General features: G+C 47.3%; 2 protein-coding genes across 7 annotated transcripts; both read right to left on the reverse strand.

Moving 5' to 3' along the window:
* Positions 1–15: 15 nt before the first annotated feature.
* On the reverse strand, positions 16–18,472 carry DIABLO (diablo IAP-binding mitochondrial protein). 6 transcript variants are annotated; one of them, XM_063694432.1, is made up of 7 exons: positions 18,225–18,353; positions 16,778–16,910; positions 10,551–10,682; positions 9,041–9,151; positions 8,770–8,866; positions 2,092–2,177; positions 16–893 (listed from the first exon to the last, which is right to left on the reverse strand). In XM_063694432.1, exons 1-7 carry the CDS (start codon positions 18,272–18,274, stop codon positions 873–875), a joined length of 630 nt encoding a protein of 209 aa, XP_063550502.1. In that variant the 5' UTR covers positions 18,275–18,353; the 3' UTR covers positions 16–872. The 6 variants fall into 6 exon arrangements, with proteins under 6 accessions (XP_063550502.1, XP_030856709.3, XP_063550503.1 ...); XM_031000849.3 differs by lacking the exon at positions 2,092–2,177 and having other exon boundaries at positions 18,225–18,472; XM_063694433.1 differs by lacking the exon at positions 2,092–2,177 and having other exon boundaries at positions 16,778–17,014; positions 18,225–18,311.
* A 264-nt stretch (positions 18,473–18,736) lies between these two features.
* LOC129525904 (uncharacterized) lies at positions 18,737–18,894 on the reverse strand. Its single transcript, XM_055358240.1, has one exon. The coding sequence runs from the start codon at positions 18,890–18,892 to the stop codon at positions 18,758–18,760; it is 135 nt and encodes a 44-aa protein (XP_055214215.1). The 5' UTR covers positions 18,893–18,894; the 3' UTR covers positions 18,737–18,757.
* Positions 18,895–20,509: the final 1,615 nt, after the last annotated feature.

Genomic DNA, 20,509 nt, shown 5'->3' on the forward strand with positions numbered 1-20,509 from the left:
CATAGGACCCCAAGAGAGAGACGCATTTTCTCTTTTAGATGCAAACAAAATCTTACACTCTTCTCCTTTGGATACAATAGAGAAACGGAAAGGAAGGAACAAGAGGCCTGTGTTAAGAGTCCTGTTGAGAGCACCAGGTAAACACTCTGCATCCCTTCTCTTAGTAGTAATAGATTTTTCACTCCTTGGCCTCAGCTGTCCTCACAGGACAGTGGGGGCAGATCAGAGAACACATCAGAAATACTTAAATCGTACAAACTGGACAGGTTCCCCTCCCCCTGCCACAACTGGCATCCCAACAGAGGGAACAAGTACTAAATCATTTTTGACGATGTAAATAAGACTGAAAACAGGTTAAACAGTTGCTGAACTTAAGGGCATGACAAAAAGGACTCCTCTCTCTGACCCAGGTCGGCAAAATGCTTTGGGTGTGAGGTAAAAATGGGTAAGAGCAGCTGTACAGAGTGGGGTGAAATGTTAAACAGGGTGCAGTGCCCAAGAGCTAAGAACCAGGTCCAGCGCAAGCCTGAGACCACAGGAGGCACTCACAGCTCACAAAGGCGTCTCGCCTGACTGGCCAGGGCAGGACCTGCCGCCTCTTCTCGGTGCAGAGACAGTCATGCCAACCCTGGGCAGGGTGGCGTCTGCCCCTGCTTTCCCCACTGAGTGGGGAGACAGGGCAGTGGGCTCAGACCCTCAATCCTCACGCAGGTAGGCCTCCTGCTCCGACTCAGCCCGCTCCTCCCCTTCCTCCTGTGTTTTCTGACGGAGCTCTTCTATCTGTGCTTCTGCCAGCTTGGTTTCTGCTTTCCGGGAGAGCTGGTGCACCTCTTCCACCTGCAGTTTGACCAGCTGAATGTGATTCCTGGCGGTTATAGAGGCCTGATCTGCGCCTGCCAAAAGATGGGACAATAGGGTTGAGTAGCCGTGCAGGGCGCGGAAGGCTCGTGTGGACGTTGGCCTGGGGGTGCTGTGGCTGTCATCTGAACCCCTCTTGGGGTCACTTTCCTTGACCTCCCTGTCTTCTCTCTCTGCAAAGAAACTTCCACCTCTATGTTCAGGTCTGGATTTAACTGACACTCTGTCAAAAACAGCATTTTTCTTCAGCTGTCAGCGGCCAACATCACAATTATTAAATGCAACTCTCACAATCATCTTTATAGCTACAGAGCTTTTAGTACAGACCTTTGATTAATTTAACTACACGTCATCCATTTCTTTTTGACAAAGAGATCATGAATAAAATTGTCAAAGATCCCTTTCATCACCTTAACTAATCTTTAAAGGTAAAGGAATGCATAGAAAAATACTTCGTTACTATAAATTTATGTAACAGCATAAAAGGTATTAAATATGTTTTATAATTTTTTCACTTAAATATGTTTTGAAGGCCGGGCACAGTGGCTCACGCCTCTAATCTCAGAACTTTGGGAAGCCAAGGCAGGCGGATCACCTGAGGGTCAGGAGTTCGAGACCAGCCTGGCCAACATGGCGAACCCATCTCTACCAAAAATACAAAAAAAAATTAGCCAGGCATGGTGGCGCATGCCTGTAATCCCAGCTACTTGGGAGGCTGAGGCAGGAGAATAGCTTGGACCCGGGAGGCGAAGGCTGAAGTGAGCCAAGATCGTGCCACTGCACTCCAGCCTGGGCGACAGACTCCGTCTCAAAAAAAAAAAAAAAAAAAAGGCTGGGTGCAGTGGCTCATGCCTGTAATCCTAGCACTTTGGGATGCCGAGGTGGGTGGACTGCCTGAGCTCAGGAGTTCAAGACCAGCCTGGGTAACACGGTGAAACCCCGTTTCTACTAAAATACAAAAAAAGTAGCTAAAAGTAGCTGGGTGTGGCAGAGTGCACCTGTAGTCCCAGCTACTTGGGAGCCTGAAGCAGGAGAATTGCTTGAACCTGGGAGGCGGAGGTTGCAGTCAGCTGAGATCGCGCCACTTCACTCCAGCCTAGGCGAGAGTGAAACTCGTCTCCCAAAAAAAAAAAAAAGTTTGAGCTCTCTCATTTTACCTGCTGCTAGTTAGTGTATTTCACCATCTGGGTATATACATTTTATTAATTCATCTGTAGAACATTTTGATCTTACTGCATTAACAAGAACCTTCAGGACAATGTTGACAGGTAGTGGAGAATGGCAGGCATCCTCCTCTTCTGACTTCGATGAAAACACTTCTGAAAGTCCACACAATTAGGATTACTTAACCTTTATTACATTAAGAAAATTATCTCTTCATAATTGTACTAGATTCGAATCATAAATGGCTACTACACTGAAGATGTTTTGGGCATATATTAAGTGGTTTTTCTCCTTTAATCTATGGATATATCATCTCAAATAGTGAATTATATTTTTTTGAGAAGGAGTCTCACTCTATAGTTTTTTACAGTGTTGAACTATCATTCTATTTTGAGGGTAAATGGCTACGTTTGATTTACGGCTACATTTTGAAGTGATACTGAGCTTTTCGTTTTGGTGCTGCCCTAGTCCAGTTTGGGATCGGGGCTATGCTGGCTTCATACAGTAGTAAGAGGAGGCTTGTCATTACTTTCTTTGCGCTGGTACACTTACAGTAACATAGGTATTATAGTTTTGGAAGATTTGATAAAACTCTCCCACGAAACATCCTAGGCCCTGGTGTCCATTTTGGGGACATCAAAATCTTCGAATACCATTTCTACCTTTTTTTTTTTTTTGAGATGGAGTCTCACTTATCACCCAGGCTGGAGTGCAGTGGCGCGATCTCGGCTCACTGCAAGCTCCACCTCCCGGGTTCACGCCATTCTCCTGCCTCAGCCTCCTGAGTAGCTGGGACTATAGGCGCCCACCACCATGCCTAATTTTTTTATTTATTTTATTTATTTTATTTTAGTAGAGACGGGGTTTCACCACGTTAGCCAGGATGGTCTTGATCTCCTGACCTCGTGATCCGCCCGCCTTGGCCTCCCAAAGTGCTGGGATTACAGGTGTGAGCCACCGCGCCCAGCTGCTATATCAACTTTTTAAATGATTTTGTTGTCTCTTCCTTTTGTCACCTGGTACAAAATTTACTTTGTGTCTTAGAAGAATATGTAAATTTAGAGGGAGGGGGCAAAGTTTTATATTCAGTATATATACATTTGTCAGGTGTTTAAAAACCACTCTGCAAAACCAGCCTGGGAAACTTAGCAAAACTCTGTTTCTACTAAAAATAAAAAAATTAGCTGGGGCATGGTGGTGTGCACCTGTAATCCCAGCTACTGGGGAGGCTAAAGTGGGGAGGATCACTTGAGTCCAGGAGGTTGAGACTACAGCAAGCTATGATCTATGATCCCACCACAGCATTCCCGCATGGACCCTGTCTCTCTCACACACACAAATCTGATTTTCCTTTGTTTAGTTAAAAGTAAAAAAAAAAAAAAAAATCACAGATGGGCACAGTGGCTCACGCCTGTAATCCCAGCACTTTGGGAGGCTGAGGCAGGTGGACTGCCTTAGCTCAGGAGTTCGAGACTAGCCTGGGCAACATGGTGAAACCCCATCTCTACCAAAAAATAAAAAAGATTAATCGGGCGTGGTGGTGACTGCCTGTGGTCCCAGCTACTCAAGAGGCTGAGACAGGACTGCTTGACCCTGGGAGGCAGAAGTAACGGTGAGCCAAGATCAAGGCACTGCACTCCAACCCGGGTGACAGAGTAAGACCCTGTCTCCAAAATAAAAAACAATCACACTGAGCTGGGTGCAGTGGCTCAGCTCACGCCTGTGATCCTAGCACTTTGGCAGGCCAAGACGGGAGGATCACTTGAGCCCGTGAGTTCAAAATCAGCCTGGGGAACATAACAAGACACCATCTCTTAAAAAAAAAAAGAAAATTAGTTGGGCTACTTGGGACGCTGAAATGGGAAGATGGCTTGAGCCCGGGTCAAGGCTGCAGTAAGCTGTGATCATGCCATTACACTCCAGCCTGGGCAACAGAGCAAGACCCTGTCTCCAAAACAAATTCTGTTCTAATCCTTAATAGCTTTAATTTTTTTGGTTGTCTTGACCTGCAAGCGTGCTCAGAAAATTGAGTATTACACATATCTCTGAGATCTCCTTGTAATTCTATCAGTTTTTGCCTCATTAAGTACATTTCATGACTGATAATGTCTTAATGAATTGTTCTGTCCTACTGATTACTTTTTATCTTGAATGCTTTGATTTAGCTAGTTTTAGCTAAATTTTGGAACACAATCTAAAAGTGTCATTTAATAAGTTTATTTTTACTGCAATCACTGATGTTTGAAATTATTCCTATAATTTTGTATTTTTTTTTTTTTAATTACAGATGGAGTTTTGCCATGTTGGCCAGGCTGGTCTCGAACTCTTGACCTCAGCTGATCCACCTGACTGGGCCTTCCAAAGTGCTGGGATTATAGGTGTGAACTACTGTGCCCGGCCCAATTTTGTATTTTCTAATTGACGGGTTTTCTTTTTAAACCTTTCCTGCCTCAACTGGAGCTACCAAGTTTCCTCCCCCTCCTACTAATTCTCTTTGCAGTGTTTAACAATGTCTAATGTCAATGTGCTTAGCATGTTTTCACTTTCCCAAATTTAAAAACTTGTTTTACACTCAGAACTTTTGAAAAAAAATCTTAGTAGCTTCTTTCAAAACTGATTTTTCCTTCTTCATAGTTCTTCCAGAAAGTGTATACAGGTGGTACTTTGAGTCTATGTCTGAGGATATCTTTTATTCTCACTTTTTGATGGTAGTTGGCTATACATAAAATCCTAGGTTATGGATTTATCGTCACCTCTAGTGTTGAGAAGATGCCTGATGTTTGATTCTACTTCCTTTGTAGGTAATCTATTTTTTCTTAGTAGCTTTTGGGATTTTGCTCTGAATCTTTTTGTTATGCTGTTACTTTATTGTTTGCTTATTTATTTACTTAATTTTTGTTTTTTTTTTTTTTTTGAGATGGAGTCTTGCTCTGTTGCCCAGGGTGGAGTGCAGTGGTGTGATCTCTGCTCACTGCAAGCTCTGCCTCCCAGGTTCACGCCATTCTCCTGCCTCAGCCTACCGAGTAGCTGGGACTACAGGCACCCGCCACCACACATAGCTAATTTTTTTGTATTTTTAGTAGAGACGGGGTTTTACCATGTTAACCAGGATGGTCTTTATCTCCTAACCTCATGATCCGCCCACCTCAGCCTCCTAAAGTGCTGGGATTACAGGCGTGAGCCACTGCGCCCGGCCATTTTTTTGTTTTTAAGACAGGGTCTTGCTTTGTCAACCAGGCTGGGGTACACTGGCCTGATCATGGCTCACTGCAGCCTCGACCTCCAGGGCCCAAGTGATCCTCTCACCTAGGGCCCAAGTGATCCTCTCACCTCAGCCTCCCAAGAAGCTGGGACTACAGGCGCCCATCACCATGCCTGGCTAATTTTTTTGTAGAGACAGGGTTTCATCGTGTTGTCAAGTCTGGTCTCGAACTCCTGAGCTCAAGTGATCCACCCGCTCAGGCATCCCAAAGTGCTGGGATTACAACAGGTATGAGCCACTGCACCTGGACCAGATTTTTGGTTAAAAAAGTGAAATCATAAGGCCGTGCACAGTGTCTCATGTCTGTAATCCCAGCAGTTTGAGAGGCCAAGGCGGGTGGATCACTTGAGCTCAGGAGTTCAAGACCAGCCTGGACAACATGGCAAAACCCTGTCTCTACCAGAAACATATAATCCCAGCTACTTGGGAGACTGACATGGTAGGATCGCTTGAGCCCAGAGGCTAAGGCTGTAGTAAGCAGTGAGCCATGATTGTGCCACTGTACTCCAGCCTGGTGACAGAGTAAGACCTTGTCTCAGGGAAAAAAAAAAAAAAAAAAAAAAAATTCCGTTTACAACTTTGTTAGCCTTTTCTATGAGTTCTAGGAAAATGTCTACTTTTCTCAGATAATGCTTATACATCCTCTGCTTTTCTCCTTCTAGATATAAGCATATCCTCCTGTTCACTGCACCTAGAAATCCTCTGCCATGTTTGTGTGGCACGACTATAATGCTGCTTCCACACTTCTGTTGTTTCATTCTTGTTCCAAATCTCTGATCCCTCAGGATCACTACTTTTTCTCAGGATCACTACTTTTTCTGGGCCAAGCGCAGTGGCTCATGTCTGTAATCCCAGCACTTTGGGAGGCCGAGGCAGGCAGATCACCTGAGATCAGGAATTCAAGACCAGTCTGGCCAACGTGGTGAAACCCCGTCTCTACCAAATAGTAAAAAAATTAGCCAGGCATGGTGGCAGGCGCTTCCAAGCCCAGCTACTCAGGAGGCAGAGGCAAGAGAATTGCTTGAAGCAGGGAGGTGGAGGTTGCAGTGAGCTGAGTTCACACCACTGCACTCCAGCCTGGGGGATAGAGTGAGACTGTCTCAAAAAAACAAAAAACAAACAAACAAAAAAAAACTAACAACAACAAAAAAACCTTCTAAAAGAATTATTTTTTGTTTTTCAGTATGATGACACAACACCTTAAAAAATGTTTTATATCTTTTCTTTGAGATGGGGTCTCACTCTGTTGCACAGGCTGGAGTGCAATGATCTCACCTCACTGCAACCTCTGCCTCCCAGGCTCAAGTGATCCTCCTACCTCACCCTCCCAGGTAGCTGGGATTGCAGGTGTGAGCCACCACACCCAGCCCTTTGTATCATTTTTAAGATTTGATGCTTGAGAACCCTAGCCTGCTAATCTTGACATCAGAAAACAAGAGTATGTTTTAATATAACAATTTCTTTTTTGAGACAGGGTCTAGCTCTTTTGCCTAGGATGGAGTGCACAGGCATGATCATAGCTCACTGCAGCCTTGAGCTCCTGGGTTCAAGCAATCCTCCTACCTCCGCCTCCCGAGTAGCTGGGACTACAGGCGAGCGCCAATACGCCCAGCTAATTTTTGTATTTTTGGTAGAGATGGGGTTTCACTGTGTTGCCCTTGAACTCCTGGGCTCCAGCAATCTGCCCGCCTTGGCTTCCCAAAGACACGCGTTGAGTCCCTGTGCCTGACTCATCCCAGTTTCTTTTTTTTTTCTTGAGACAGAGTCTTGCTCTGTCACCAAGGCTTGAGGTGCAGTGGAGCCATCTAGGCTCACTGCAGCCTCCACCCCCTGGGTTCAAGCCATTCTCCTGCACAGGCGTGTGCCACTACACCTGGCTAATTTTTGTATTTTTAGTAGAGACAGGGTTTCACCACGTTGGCCAGGGTAGTCTCGAACTCTTGACCTCAAGTGACCCACTTCAAGTGATCCGCCCTCCTTGGCCCCCCAAAGTGTTGGGATTATAGGCATGAGCCACTGCAACCAGTTTCTTAATAAGAACTAGTACTAAGCTATAACTTTGGTGAGCCGGCTGGGTGCGGTGGCTCACGCCTGTAATCCCAGCACTTTGAGAGGCTGAGGTGAGGAACAACATGATGAAACCTGTCTCTACTAAAAATACAAAAATTAGCCAGGCGTGGTGGTGCATGCTTGTAATCGGGAGGCTGAGGCAGGAAAATTGCTTGAACTGGAGAGGCAGAGGTTGCAGTGAGCTGAGAAAGTGCTACCACTGCAGCCTGGGCACCAAGAGTGAAACTCTGTCTCAAAAAAAAAAAAAATTTGGCCGGACACAGTGGCTCATGCCTGTAATCCCAGCACTTTGGGAGGCCAAGGCGGGTGGATCACCTGAGGTCAGGAGTTCAAGACAGGCCTGGCCAACATGGCAAAACCCCTTCTCTATTAAAAATACAAAAACTAGCTGGGCGTGGTGGCAGGTGCCTGTAATCCCAGCTACTTGGGAGGCTGAGGCAGGAGAATCACTTGAACCCAGGAGGTGGAGGTTGCAGTGAGCCTAGATGGCGCCAGTGCACTCCAGCCTGGGTGACAGGAACAAAACTCCATTAAAAAAAATTTTTTTTCTGTGAGCCTACCTACCTAGGTTGGGACCAGTCAGGTAAGATGTTCTATGATGGGCACCTTGGGGCACTAAGGCGCAAAGGACAAAGCACTGGCTGCTGCGAGAATAGGAGAAGCAGACGCTTTGGAATTCGACCTACTTGGCTCAGTGGCTCATGCCTATAATCCCAGCACTTTGGGAGGCCAAGGTGGGTAGACTGCTTGAGCCTAGGATTTCGAGATTAGCCTGTGCAACATTGTAAAACCCCATCTCTATTTTATGGGGGGAAAAAAAAAAAAAAAAAGACCTACTCAGCTGAATCTCAGCTTGGCTGCTTACTCACCATACCGTGTCATCTTAGCTGAATGATTTGGCCCATCTGCCCTCTAGTTTCTTCACATATAAAAAGTGCCTACGAAATGCCTACCACAAAGCCTGACATAGACAAATAATTTGTCCTGGTTTTGCCACTGACTATGATTCCAGGTCTCATTTTCTCCATCTGTACAAAAAGGTTCACATAGATTACTCATCTCAAGTCTCAGCCAATGGTGTAATTCTATGATTGTTAATAAATTGTATTACCAAAAAAAGCTCAAACTATTTGGAAGCAATCCAATTTTCCAATGGTAATAGTTTTATCATTTTTCATTTTGAAGACATAACCTAGCTTCTACTGGTCTGGTCTGCAAGGGTATGCTCATTGTTTCTATTGTGCAAATAAAATGTAGGTTAATATGTAGGAAATGGGGAAAATTTCTCAAAGTGAGAGCCACTTAGACCATTTACTATAAAGCCCTCATTTTAGAAAACCAGATGAAAACTCAAATGGTGCCTTCCTAGTTAAAAAAAAAAAAAAAAAAAAAACCAACACAAAACTTGAACCTACCAGTTTGATATGCAGCTTCTGCTGCCATCTCTGAAAGACCAACTGCAGTCATCCAAGTGGTTTCCAGCTTCAAGTACTCTTGGTGTTTTGAAGTCATCTATATAAATCAAGCAAAGTGCTTCAGACAGCATAAGAGGTCTAGCCCATTTAAATGGACTTAAAGTAGTAGATTTAGAGAACACTGATTATATTGATTAGACTTAATTCAATAATTTAGATACCACATGAGGTACGTGCACTAACACAGAAATGCCTAGAACTTTCTGCTTACCTCAGCTCTGGCTCCTATGATCACCTGCCACACTTCATCTTCCTCCTCTGAATTCATTTTCCCAAGTAAACTTGTATATTGTCGGTAAAGAGAAGTTAAGGTATAAACAGCCTACAAATACAGAATGAACAAGTCTGAGTAAAATAAGTGAGACATATCAGAAGGAATAGAGAGATTTCCACCTCAAGGAAATTAAGTCCCATTACAGCAAACTGGCTCTTCCATCCTGCTGCCTCAATGAAATTGCACTATTATCCTATGAAGTAAAGGTATCAGGACATTAGTATCTCCATCTGCAAACTTCTGTGTTTTTAAAAGCTTGTCAGCAATTCAGACACAGAAAGAGAAAACAATGCAAGGGAAAACTCTAAAGGTTGAGGGAAAAAAAGCTGCTGGAAAATATATGTAAAACAAATGCACAAATGAGACTTCAATACTTTTGATTATCCATATACTCTAAAAAATTTTTATTGGCCGGGTGCAGTGGCTCATGCCTGTAATCCTAGCACTTTGGGAGGCTAAGACACGTGGATCACGTGAAGTCAGGAGTTCGAGACCAGCTTGGCCAACATGGCAAAACCCCGTCTCTACTAAAAATACAAAAAAAATTAGCCGGGCATGGTGGCACACACCTGTAATCCCAGCTACTCAGGAGGCTGAGGAAGGAAAATCGCTTGAACCCAGGAGGCGGAGATTGCAGTGAGCTGACATCACTCCACTGCACTCCAGCCTGCGTAAGCAAGACTCCATCTCAAAATAAAAAAAAATTTATTATTTTCTACAAACAGGATGCTATGTCACCCAGACGGAAGTGCACTGGCATGTTCATAGCTCACTGTAATCTCAAACTCCTAGACTCAAGTGATCCTCCCACCTCAGCCCCTGGAGTAACTGGGACTACAGGCACACAACACACCATGCCTGGCTAAGTTTAAAATTTTTTTTCTGCTAGAGATGGGGCTTGCTACATTGACTGGGTTGGTCTTGAACTCCTGGCCCCAAGTGATCCTCCCGCCTTGGCCTCCCAAACTGCTGGGATTACAGATGTGAGCCACCACGCCTGGCCCATATACTCTCTTTTCTATTAGGTTAGATCAGTGGCTTTTAAATAATCCTCACAGAGCAACCTCTGTTGATGGACCACAGGCCCCCGTGCCCTTAACTGAACCACATCAGCTTTACTCCTGTTTTATATACTAGGCTGCCACATTTAAGATTTTTCTGTAAAAAAAAAAAAAAGGTTCCTGGGAAAAGTCTAAAAACGAGTGATTTAGATCAGGGCTCAGCAAACTTTTCGAAGGGCCTGACAGTAAATACTTTGGGCTCTGTGGGCCTTACAGCCTCTGCTGAAACTACTCAAATCCTCAAAAACCGTTATTGACAACACATAAACAAATAGGCCTGGCTATGTTTCAATCAAATACCAACATGGGTATCAGACACAATTTGGTTGTGAGCCATTATTTGCTAAACCATGGTTTAGAAGATCAAGAGTTAAGAGGAGACATACCTTAGTATATTCAGTAATAGCTTCAATCAATGCATATGTGGTCTGAGAGAGAAAGGTAGAGGTGCTATCTGTTACCAAAGACACTGCTCTCCTCATCAATGCTTCACTACTAAGGGAATGAGGCTCCGATTTCTGAAAGACACAAACATTGTCACTCAACCTCTAAAGCTCAAACTGAGAACTTTTTCACCAACAGGCAAGTAAAAAAAATAATTGTCATGCTGCTTAGTGTTTTAGGCTGAAACTGCACTATATTTCTTTGGGTTATATTTTTTTAAGGCCTTATTTTGGCAATTTAAGACAATATACAGAAATAATTCCGGAGTATGCTTTCTACCAACTTTCATTCTCTGCTCCAAAAAGCAAATTATTTCTTTACATATAAAATAAAATGTGGCGGGGTGCGGTGGCTCACACCTGTAATACCAGCACTTTGAGAGGCAGAGACAGGCGGATCACTTGAGGTCAGGAGTTTGAGACCAGCCTGGCCAACATGGTGAAACCCTGTCTTTACCAAAAAATACAAAAATTAGCTGGGCAGTAGTGGTGTGCGTCTTTAATCCCAGCTACTCGGGAGGCTGAGGCAGGAGAATCGATTGAACCCAGGAGGCAGAGGTTACAGTGAGCCGAGACTGTGCCACTGCACTCCAGTCTGGGTGACAGAGCAAGACTCTAAAAAAAAAAAAAAAAAAAGTGCCAGGCACGGTGGCTCACGCCTGTAATCCCAGCACTTTGGGAGGCTGAGGCAGGCGGATCACGAGGTCAGGAGATTGAGACGATCCTGGCCAACATGGTGAAACCCCGTCTCTACTAAAAATACAAAAATTAGCTGGGTGTGGTGGCACACGCCTGTAGTCCCAGCTACTTGGGAGGCTGAGGCAGAAGAATCACTTGAACCCAGGAGGCAGAGGTTGCAGTGAGCCGAGACTGCACCACTGCGCTCCAGCCTGGTGACAGAGCGAGACTACATCTCAAAAAAAAAAAAAAAAAAAAAAAACACAAAAAAAACCCCAAAACTATTGATTATAACCAACAAATTGATAAGATTACAATTCATTCATTAACAGTGTTAGATACTTGAGACGCAAGTCTCAACAAGACATTCTCTGCCCTCAAACACAGGTGCAGGGGTAGAGAGAGGAGGATGATGGGTTAACAGAACTAGAAAAATGAACACAATCATGTATCATGGAAGCTGTGGGAGGAGTATGTATGAGCTACAGTGGGGGCATGCAGAAGGGAGCAATCAGTTCTATGTTGAGTGCTAATAGCTTAGAAAAGGCTTCATAAGTTTGATGAGGATTAAGCTGAGTCTAATAAAGTGGGCCAGGCATGGTGGCTAACGCCTGTAATCCCAATACTTTGGGAGGCCGAGGCGGGTGGATCACAAGGTCAAGAGATCGAGACCAGCCTGGCCAACATGGCGAAACCCCAACTCAACTAAAAATACAAAAAAAAAAAAAAAAAAAAATTAGCTGGGCATGGTGGCAGGCACCTGTAGTCCCAGCTACAGAGAGCCAAGATCGTGCCACTTCACTCCAGCCTGGGCGACAGAGCAAGACTCTCTCTCCAAAAAAAAAAAAAAAAAAGTGGATGGGGGAGGGCAATTCTGAGCAGAATGAAGCAGTACAGTGTTGATGGGGGGACCTCGGTTATTTTATTTATTTTTTTTGAGACAGAGTCTCACTCTGTCACCCAGGCTGGAGTGCAGTGGTTCAATCTTGGCTCATTGCAACCTTCGCCTCCTGGGTTCAAGCGATTCTCCTGCCTCAGCTTCCCCAGTGGCTGGGATTTCAGGCACCTGCCACCACGCTTTGCTATTTTTTTGGTATATTTAGTAGAGATGGGGTTTCATCATGTTGCCCAGGCTGGTTTTGAACTCCTGACCTCAAGTGATACACATGCTTTGGCCTCCCAAAGTGCTGGGAGCCACCATGCCCACCCTGACCTCAGCTATTTTAAAAAAGGAAAGACTAATATAATCACCTTAAGAGTTAAGGGACTGTGGCCACCTTGACTAAATACTGGCAACTGTAATGACACATCCTCCCTGACTCTCTGCCTTTTTCCTCCTCAGCAAAGCACTCTTACTCACACCTGTAATCCCAGCACTTCGGGAGGCTGAGGCAGGCAGATCACCTGAGATCAGGAGTTTGAGACAAGCCTGGCCAACATGGTGAAACCCCGTCTCTACTAAAAAGACACAAATTAGCTGGGCGTGGTGGCGGGTACCTGTAACCCCAGCTACTCGGGAGGCTGAGGCAGGAGAATTGCCTGAACCCAGGAGGTGGAGGTTGCAGTGAGCCGAGATCTTGCCATTGCACTCCAGCCTGGGCGGTAAGAGTGAAACTCGTCTCAAAAAAAACAAAAACAAAAAAAACCAAAAAAAAAAAAAGAAATCAATCCCTCTATGTTGTCTTGTTTTTGCTATTCAGAGTACAAACACTCAGAATCACTGCATGTTGAAAGAGGCAGTCAAGAAATATTTTTGATATGAACAAATCAAGAACTTTATATTTCAAATAATTAAGTATTCATTAGGCATCTTATACAGGACTACAAAAGGAAGAAAGACACCTCTGCTCACAAGAAGCTAATTTTGTCTCAATATTCTGATAAGTCTTCATAATGTGCTACATTTTATAATGTGTTTTCACTTGTTCCTCACAACAGTCCAGTTATTATCCTTTCTTATTTACAAGCAATGACATGGAACCTCAAAATAGTTATGTAACTTTTCCAAAAAGTCACATCTAGACCTCAAACCAAATCTCACTTCAAAGTCTGTACCCTTCCCCTTATGCTCTGATGACTCAGGAGAGTGCCAAAGGATTATCATCAAATATCAAAATATACAATATTAAGTGGCCAAAAAGGAGGAGATAGTTGTTGGACAGGAATAAGGAAAGGCTTTAAATAGAGGTGAGACTTGGTACTAAAGATACCTAGAATCAGAATGGCCAGGCATCCTGGAGAATAGGTAACAATGAGGAAAATAATACTTTTGTTGCAGGGGATGTCCAGGGATCTAGCCTGGTTGGAGCTAAGAGAAATGAGACTCACTAGGGCCCTGGAGTGTAGGGAGACTTAGTTTGATTTTAGTTCTGAACGCCTCATGGAAAGCCACTGTAGGTTTTTCATTTCTCATTCTGTTGCCCAGGATGGAGTATAGTGTTGTGATCCCAGCTCACTGCAGCCTTGAACTCCTGAAATCAAATGATCCTCCTGCCTCCCAGGTAGCTAGGACTACCGACACACGCCACCACACCTAGCTAATTATTTTTTGTAGAGGGGTGGTCTCGCTATGTTTCTCAGGCTGGTCTCGAACTCTTGGCCTACAGTGATCCTCCCACCTCAGCCTCCAAAAGTACTGACCACTAGGCACTGGTCAGCTAGGCACTGACCACTGAGGGGTTTTGAAGAATGGAAGTGGCATTGCTGTACTAAATGACTAGAGACCCCAGTCATGTGGCCCAGAACTGAGGTTAACTGGGCTTAGAAAGTAATATAATAACTGAGAAAGGACAAACCTAAAAAAAAAAAATCTTTTGAATGAAAAAAAAAAAAAGGTTGTCCCAATTGTGGTCGAAAATAGCCTGGTATTCAAGTGAGGGGTTTTAGGGCTATAGATTCATCAGCATGCAGAGATGACAACTAAAGTGAGGCACAGTAAGGTGAGGGCTCATGAGTGAGCCTCAGAAGATGCTGAAAATACTTGTAATACATGGAATTAATCTTCCTTTTGTGATGAACACACACGTTAAGTGGCAGGAATATTTTGCCGAAATGGAGCTTGCTGGTTTCCTCTCTAGCTCTTCCCCATAAAGCATATAAGCTATGATTTTTTTTAAATGAAGTGCCACTTTTATATCAACTACTTAATTGACAGCTCCACCTAGATGTTTCCTAGACATCTTAGAAATGACATTTCCAAAAAATTTTTTTCCTTTCAAAACCCACTCCTCTCCATCCTACTAAATGGCATCGCCATTCATTCAGTTGCTAAGGCCTTTAAAAAATCTTGGAATCTGGCCGGGTGCAGTGGCTCACGCCTGTAATCCCAGCACTTTGGGAGGCCGAGGCAGGTGGATCACGAGGTCAGGAGATCGAGACCATCCTGGCTAACACGGTGAAACGCTGTCTCTACTACAAATACAAAAAAATTACCAGGATGTGCTGGCAGGCCCCTGTAGTCCCAGCTACTCAGGAGGCTGAGGCAGGAGAATGGTGTGAACCCAGGAGGCAAAGCTTCCTGGGCAACAGAGCAAGACTCCGTCTCCAAAAAAAAAAAAAAAAAAAAAAATCTTGGAATCTAGAGCAGTGGTCCCCAACGTTTGTGGCACCAGGGACCGGCTCTGTTGAAGACAATTTTTTCATGGACTGGGTGGGGTGAGGATGGTTTCAGGATGAAACTGTTCTACCTCAGATCATCAGGCATTAGATTCTTACAAGAAGCACACAACCTAGATCCCTCGCACGTGTAGTTCACAATAGGTTTCGTGCTCCTATGAGAATCCCATGCCACTGCTGATCTGCCCAGAGGCGGAGCTCAGGCGGTAATGCTCACCTGCCCACCACTCACCTCCTGCTGTGCAGCTTGCTTCCTAACAGGCCACAGACCAGTACCAGCCCAGGGGTTGGGGAACCCCTAATCTAGAGAATACACCCGACAACCAATCCATCAGTAACTCCTGCTAACTACGTTGAGCTAAATTCTCCCCACCTCTTCTGCTTGCCTGGTCCAAGCCAGTATCATTTCATGCCTAGATATAGCAACTAGTCTTCCTAGTTCCACACAGCAACCTTTTAACTTTTAAAATTTATGTCAGATCGTAATAGTTCTGTGTTAAAAATCCTCTGTGACAGCCGGGCGCGGTGGCTCAGGCCTGTAATCCCAGCACCTTGGGAGGCCGAGGCGTGTGGATCGCCTGAGGTCAGGGGTTCGTGACCAGCCTCACAAGCATGGAGAAACCCCATCTCTACTAAAAATACAAAAACTAGCCGGGTGCGGTGGCACAGCCCTGTAATCCCAGCTACCCAGAGGCTAAGGCATGAGAATCGCTTGAACCTGGGAGGCGGAGGTTGCAGTGAGCCAAGATTGTGCCATTGCACTGCAGCCTGGCAACAGAGTGAGACTCTGTCTTAAAAAAAAAAAAAAAAAAAAAATCCTCTGCGGCTTCTTTTTCAGAAAACCCAAAGCCTTACAACAATGGCCCACAAAATACAAAGCACACAATCTGATTATCAGTTAACTCTCTGGCTTCATCTATTACGGTCTCCCCCATTCGGCTCCAGACACATTAGCTCCATGCTCCTCAGACATACCAGGCATACTTGTGCTTCTAGGTCTTTGTCCTTCTGAGTTCCTTCTGCCTGGCAAGCTCCTCCCCGCACCAGATACTATAATGGCTCTTTCAGAACATTCAGATCTCTACTTCGCCTTATCAGAGTAGCTTGACCACCTTTATCTAAAACAAAACAACTCCCTCCCAGAATTGCCTATTCACTTACCTCATTTGTTTTGTTTTGTTTTTGAGAAAAGGTCTTGCCCTGTCGCCCAGGCTGGAGAGCAGTGGTGAGATCATAGCTCACTGCAGCCTCAAACTCCTGGGCTCAAGTGATCTTCCTGCCTCAGCCTCCTGAGTAGTTGCCACTAAAAGTGTGAGCCACCACACCTGGCTAAATTTTTCTTTTTTGTAGAGACAGAGTCTCCCTATGTTGACTAGGCTGGTCTCAAACTCCTGAGCTCAAGCCATCCTCCCACCTCAGCCTCCCAAAGCCCTGGGCATCAGCCACTGTGCCCGGCCCTGTTTTCTTCCCACCATTTATCACCAGCTGATATTTTATATTTTCTCCTCTTTCATCTCCACAAAGCTTTTGTGAGAACAAGAATTTTTTGTTGTTCATTCTTACATTCTCAGTGTCTTGCACATAAAAGTTGCTCAATAAATTTCTGTTGAATCAGAGACTACTTTGTTGATAGACTGTAATATCCTCTTATTTCTCTCTACTCGCTTTATACAATTTGATGTGCTGTTCCTACCAAATGAGACAATCAAAATGAGAATATTAATACATCTGCTCAACTGTGAAAAGATGCCGGTACTGTGGGGGAAGGGATGGGAGCACTGGGAAAAACTATGGTAGCTTGTCTAATGCTTCACCGCCCACTTGAGACTTCAAGAGGACACGGTACACTAGATAAGAATCACTGCACACGACAGTACCTGTGCAATAGGAACCGCACACAGGGTTACTCCAAAGCCAACCGTCACAGTTTTGTGCCATGGTCTTATCAATTCTGAGAAACACCGCTTCTTAAAGTTAGCCACAACAGGAACACACAAACACTGTCTGTATCTGGAAGTAGAAGTCAGATTTCATAAGGCACGACCGCCAATCTGTAACAGGCTCTTGGATTTACTTGCAGGGGCTGTAAACTCAAACTCGAGCCAAGCAGGAACCTAAACGAGGATGCAGGACAGCTGAGGGGTTTTGAAATTTTCAACATACACCAAGTTTAAAATGTTGCCTCAGGCAGGGTGTTGGTGGCTCACGCCTGTAATCCTAGCACTTGGAAGGCCAAGGGCAAGGCGGGAGGATCACTTGAGCCCAGGAGTTCACGACCAGCCTGGGCAACATGGCTGGCAACATGACCCCGTGTCTATTAAAAAAAAATAAGTAAATAAAGGCCGAGGCGGGTGGATCACTTGAGGTCAGGAGTTCGAAATCTGCCTGGCCAACATGGTGAAACCCCATCTCTACTTAAAACACAAAAATTAGCCCGGAGTGGTGGCACGCTCCTGTAATCCCAGCTACTCGGGAGGCTGAGGCAGGAGAATCGCTTGAACCTGCGAAGCAGAGGTTGCAGTGAGCCAAGAGCGCCCCACTGCACTTCAGCCTGGGCAACAGAGCGAGACTGAGTCTCAAACAAAACAAGAAGAAAAAAAAAAATTAGCCGGGCGTGGTGGCGGGCGCCTGCAATCCCAGCTACTCGGGAGGCTGAGGCTGAGAACCGCTTGAACCCGGGAGGCACAGGTTGCAGTGAGCTGAGATCTCGCCACTGCACTCCAGCCTGGGCGACAGAGGCAGATCTTGTCTCAAAAAAATTAAAATAAAATGTTGCCGTTAAACTTTTTAGAAACGGATGCCACAATAACCGCTCCTGCAGGCAGAATTTAGCTCTGGACCCCTGGCCTGGGTGCCAGTTGTGTGTGACGGTCCCGCTACCATCGCCCAGGAGCCTGCCGCGCTAGGTAGGGAGCCCTGCGCCAGCTCCCCTGGCCCCTTCTGCCCTCGGGAGGACGTCTTCAGACGCTCGTCTCCCTTCCCGGACTCCCCCATGCCGTGTCCCTCCTCCTCTCCACGTCTCCTGAGGGACTTCGAGTGGCTGACGAGGGCTGGTCAGGAGGCGGAGCAGCCCCAAGAAGGCAGCCCGAGGTCTCGGGGACTCGTTTCTGGAAGATGGACGAACTGAAAAGGAAGCCGGGCTTGACCCAGGGGGCGGAGGCGGGGCTGTCCTCAGTCCTCCCGACCTGGGCGAGACGCCGCGACCCAGCTGGACGGACGAGGGATGAGCGCGTAAGGAAGGCGGGCGCCGTGGGCCGGGCCACAGCGCTGTCCGCGTCGGTCCCTCCCTCTGGTCCTGTCCCCTCTACGCGGCGGCAGCGGTACCTGAAGAATGAAGCTACGCTGCGCGACAGCCAACTCTTCAGAGCCGCCATTGTGCAGCGCGCGGACGCCAGACGCACACACCGGAAGTGACGCAGCTTCGTGAGCGCGGAGCTGGGCACGGCCTCCACCTGAGGGCGCCTCGCCCCATAGCCACGCCCCCACCCAAGGAAGCAGTCGGGATTGGGCAGACAGGGGGAAAGGGGGCGAGGCTTAGGGCAAAGGCTGTAACGGCCGCGCAAGGCAACCAACCGCCGGAACTTCCGCGCGGGGCGGGGCATATGCAGGGCCTGAGGGCGCGGAGGTGGGTCCGGCGCGGAGCTGAGTCGGGCGCCGTGACGCTGGCGGGTGGGCGGGGATTCAGTTCGGGCCAGGGCTTGAAGGGAATTTCCTGGTGAGTTAGGGAGGCGGGGCCGGGCGGGAGGCGGGGCCGGGCGGGAGGCGGGGCCGGGCGGGAGGCGGGGCCGGGCGGGAGGCGGGGCCGGGCGGGAGGCGGGGCCGGGCGGGAGGCGGGGCCGGGCGCGGCGACGGCGCTGTCACTTCAGCACCAGGAAGTAAGTGGTCCAGCCGGCCAGCAGCAGCGCCCCGATGAGCACCGTGTAGCTGAGGAGCACGAAGGCGAGCAGCTCCCGCAGCACCTGCAGCACGTGGACGGTGGACGAGGCCGGCATCGCGCTGCGCGGGAGCCCCAAGACGGTCGGCGGCCTGCCGGGCTGGCGCCGTCCCAGAGGGGCGGACGGGAACACACGAGGTCCTGGCCCTCGAAACAGCAAACGAAGGCCAGGAAGCCCACAGTGCCGACCTCCCCAACAGCCTCCTGGACGCTCGCTTCTCGGTTACACTGGAGAATCCTTCTCAACCCAAACTGCCCTCGTTCTTCGGCTCTGATCCGGGCTGAGGAGGCAGAAGCCCGGCTCTTCCCCGCGCCCCGCAGCTGCATGAGTTTTCCTCCCCGGCCCGCTCCTCCCACCACCTCCTGCATTTTTAATGCTGTGAGTGCCGCTAATGCGCTGGTGGAGTAAACCTTTCTTTTCCCGTCACTCAAGCTGCAGCCCCAGCTGCGGCCCTGGCTGGAAGGGGAAGGGGAGAGAGACCCATTTGGGCAGGAGGAAGGCACAGGCCCAAACCTGCTCTTCTGTGAGTCCCCTGGCCCCAAGGCTTGCCAGCAGCAGAGCTGGAGGATCTTTGCTTTGTGGTCCGGCATGCTTGCCTTCTGGCCAGCTGGGACTGCAGGGTGCCAGGCGGTGGGTGGGCATCAATCCGATCCTGGGCTCACCCCCACCCCCACCGTGCTCTGTGCATCTGCCCCAGCCCTGCTAACTTCCACCAGAGACGGCATCAGACAGTAAGAACCCCACACCAGCTCATCAGACAGTAGGAACCCTACAACACCTCCAATGCTGCTTTGCCCAGCCACTCCCCACAGTGTCAGGCACTGGCTTCCTTCTCTCCCCACCTCACTTACTTGGCAAAGTTTCCACGACTCTTCCACCCTGAAGCTCCGCGGTTCTGTCTGCTCTGGTGCCCAAAGGTAGCTTGTGTGTATTCTGCGATCTCGGCAGAACTGAGATTTTCAAGCAGCGGCACTCAACAACTAGGTGTGGTCTAGAGACCAATTACAACCTCCGCGTGGTCCCCGAGCTCTCAGGGAGCTGCGCACAGGCGTTCCCAGCCCAGGCGGGGCGCTGGCAACCCTGCCCGCCCTCCGCCTGTGTCGCCACCACAGCCCACTGGGCTCAGATGTGGTTTCACAGACCCAGACGGGCTGAGCAGGCGGCACACTAGTGGGTATTTCAAGCCCCTTCTTGTTTTTTTCTGAACATTGTAAGGGGTTATGGGGTTATAGTGCCAACAGTTTCGTTTCTAACAAACACATTGAGAGCAGTCCCATCTCCTCCGAGTCTGGGCACCAGAAGAACCACTGGACAGTGTTCACTTGCGACAGCCCAACTACTAAAGCAAAAGCTGTTGTCTTAAAAAACATGCAAGTGCAAGCATGCACGGGTGGGAGAACCAAGCTTAAGTGACCGAGATCTCCTGAGTGATTGATTCCGATTTACAAAGAGTTTTGCAGCTTACAGACTCATTATACAGATGCTTTCCCAATGTGACACTTCCAATTTCACCTCCTCACAATGTGAGGCAAAAGGAGCCAGTGAGGATTTCTGCAAAGAACAGACACTTTCCCAGATGCAACAACAAAGGAAACGAAAGCATAAACTATGCTGCTTCTGATTATTTTGCTTGTTGCCGTAGTTTTTAGTTCAAGACTGTTTTCTGACCTTTGA

Source organism: Gorilla gorilla, chromosome 10 (assembly GCF_029281585.2).
Source record: "Gorilla gorilla gorilla isolate KB3781 chromosome 10, NHGRI_mGorGor1-v2.1_pri, whole genome shotgun sequence".
Lineage (NCBI taxonomy): Eukaryota > Metazoa > Chordata > Mammalia > Primates > Hominidae > Gorilla > Gorilla gorilla.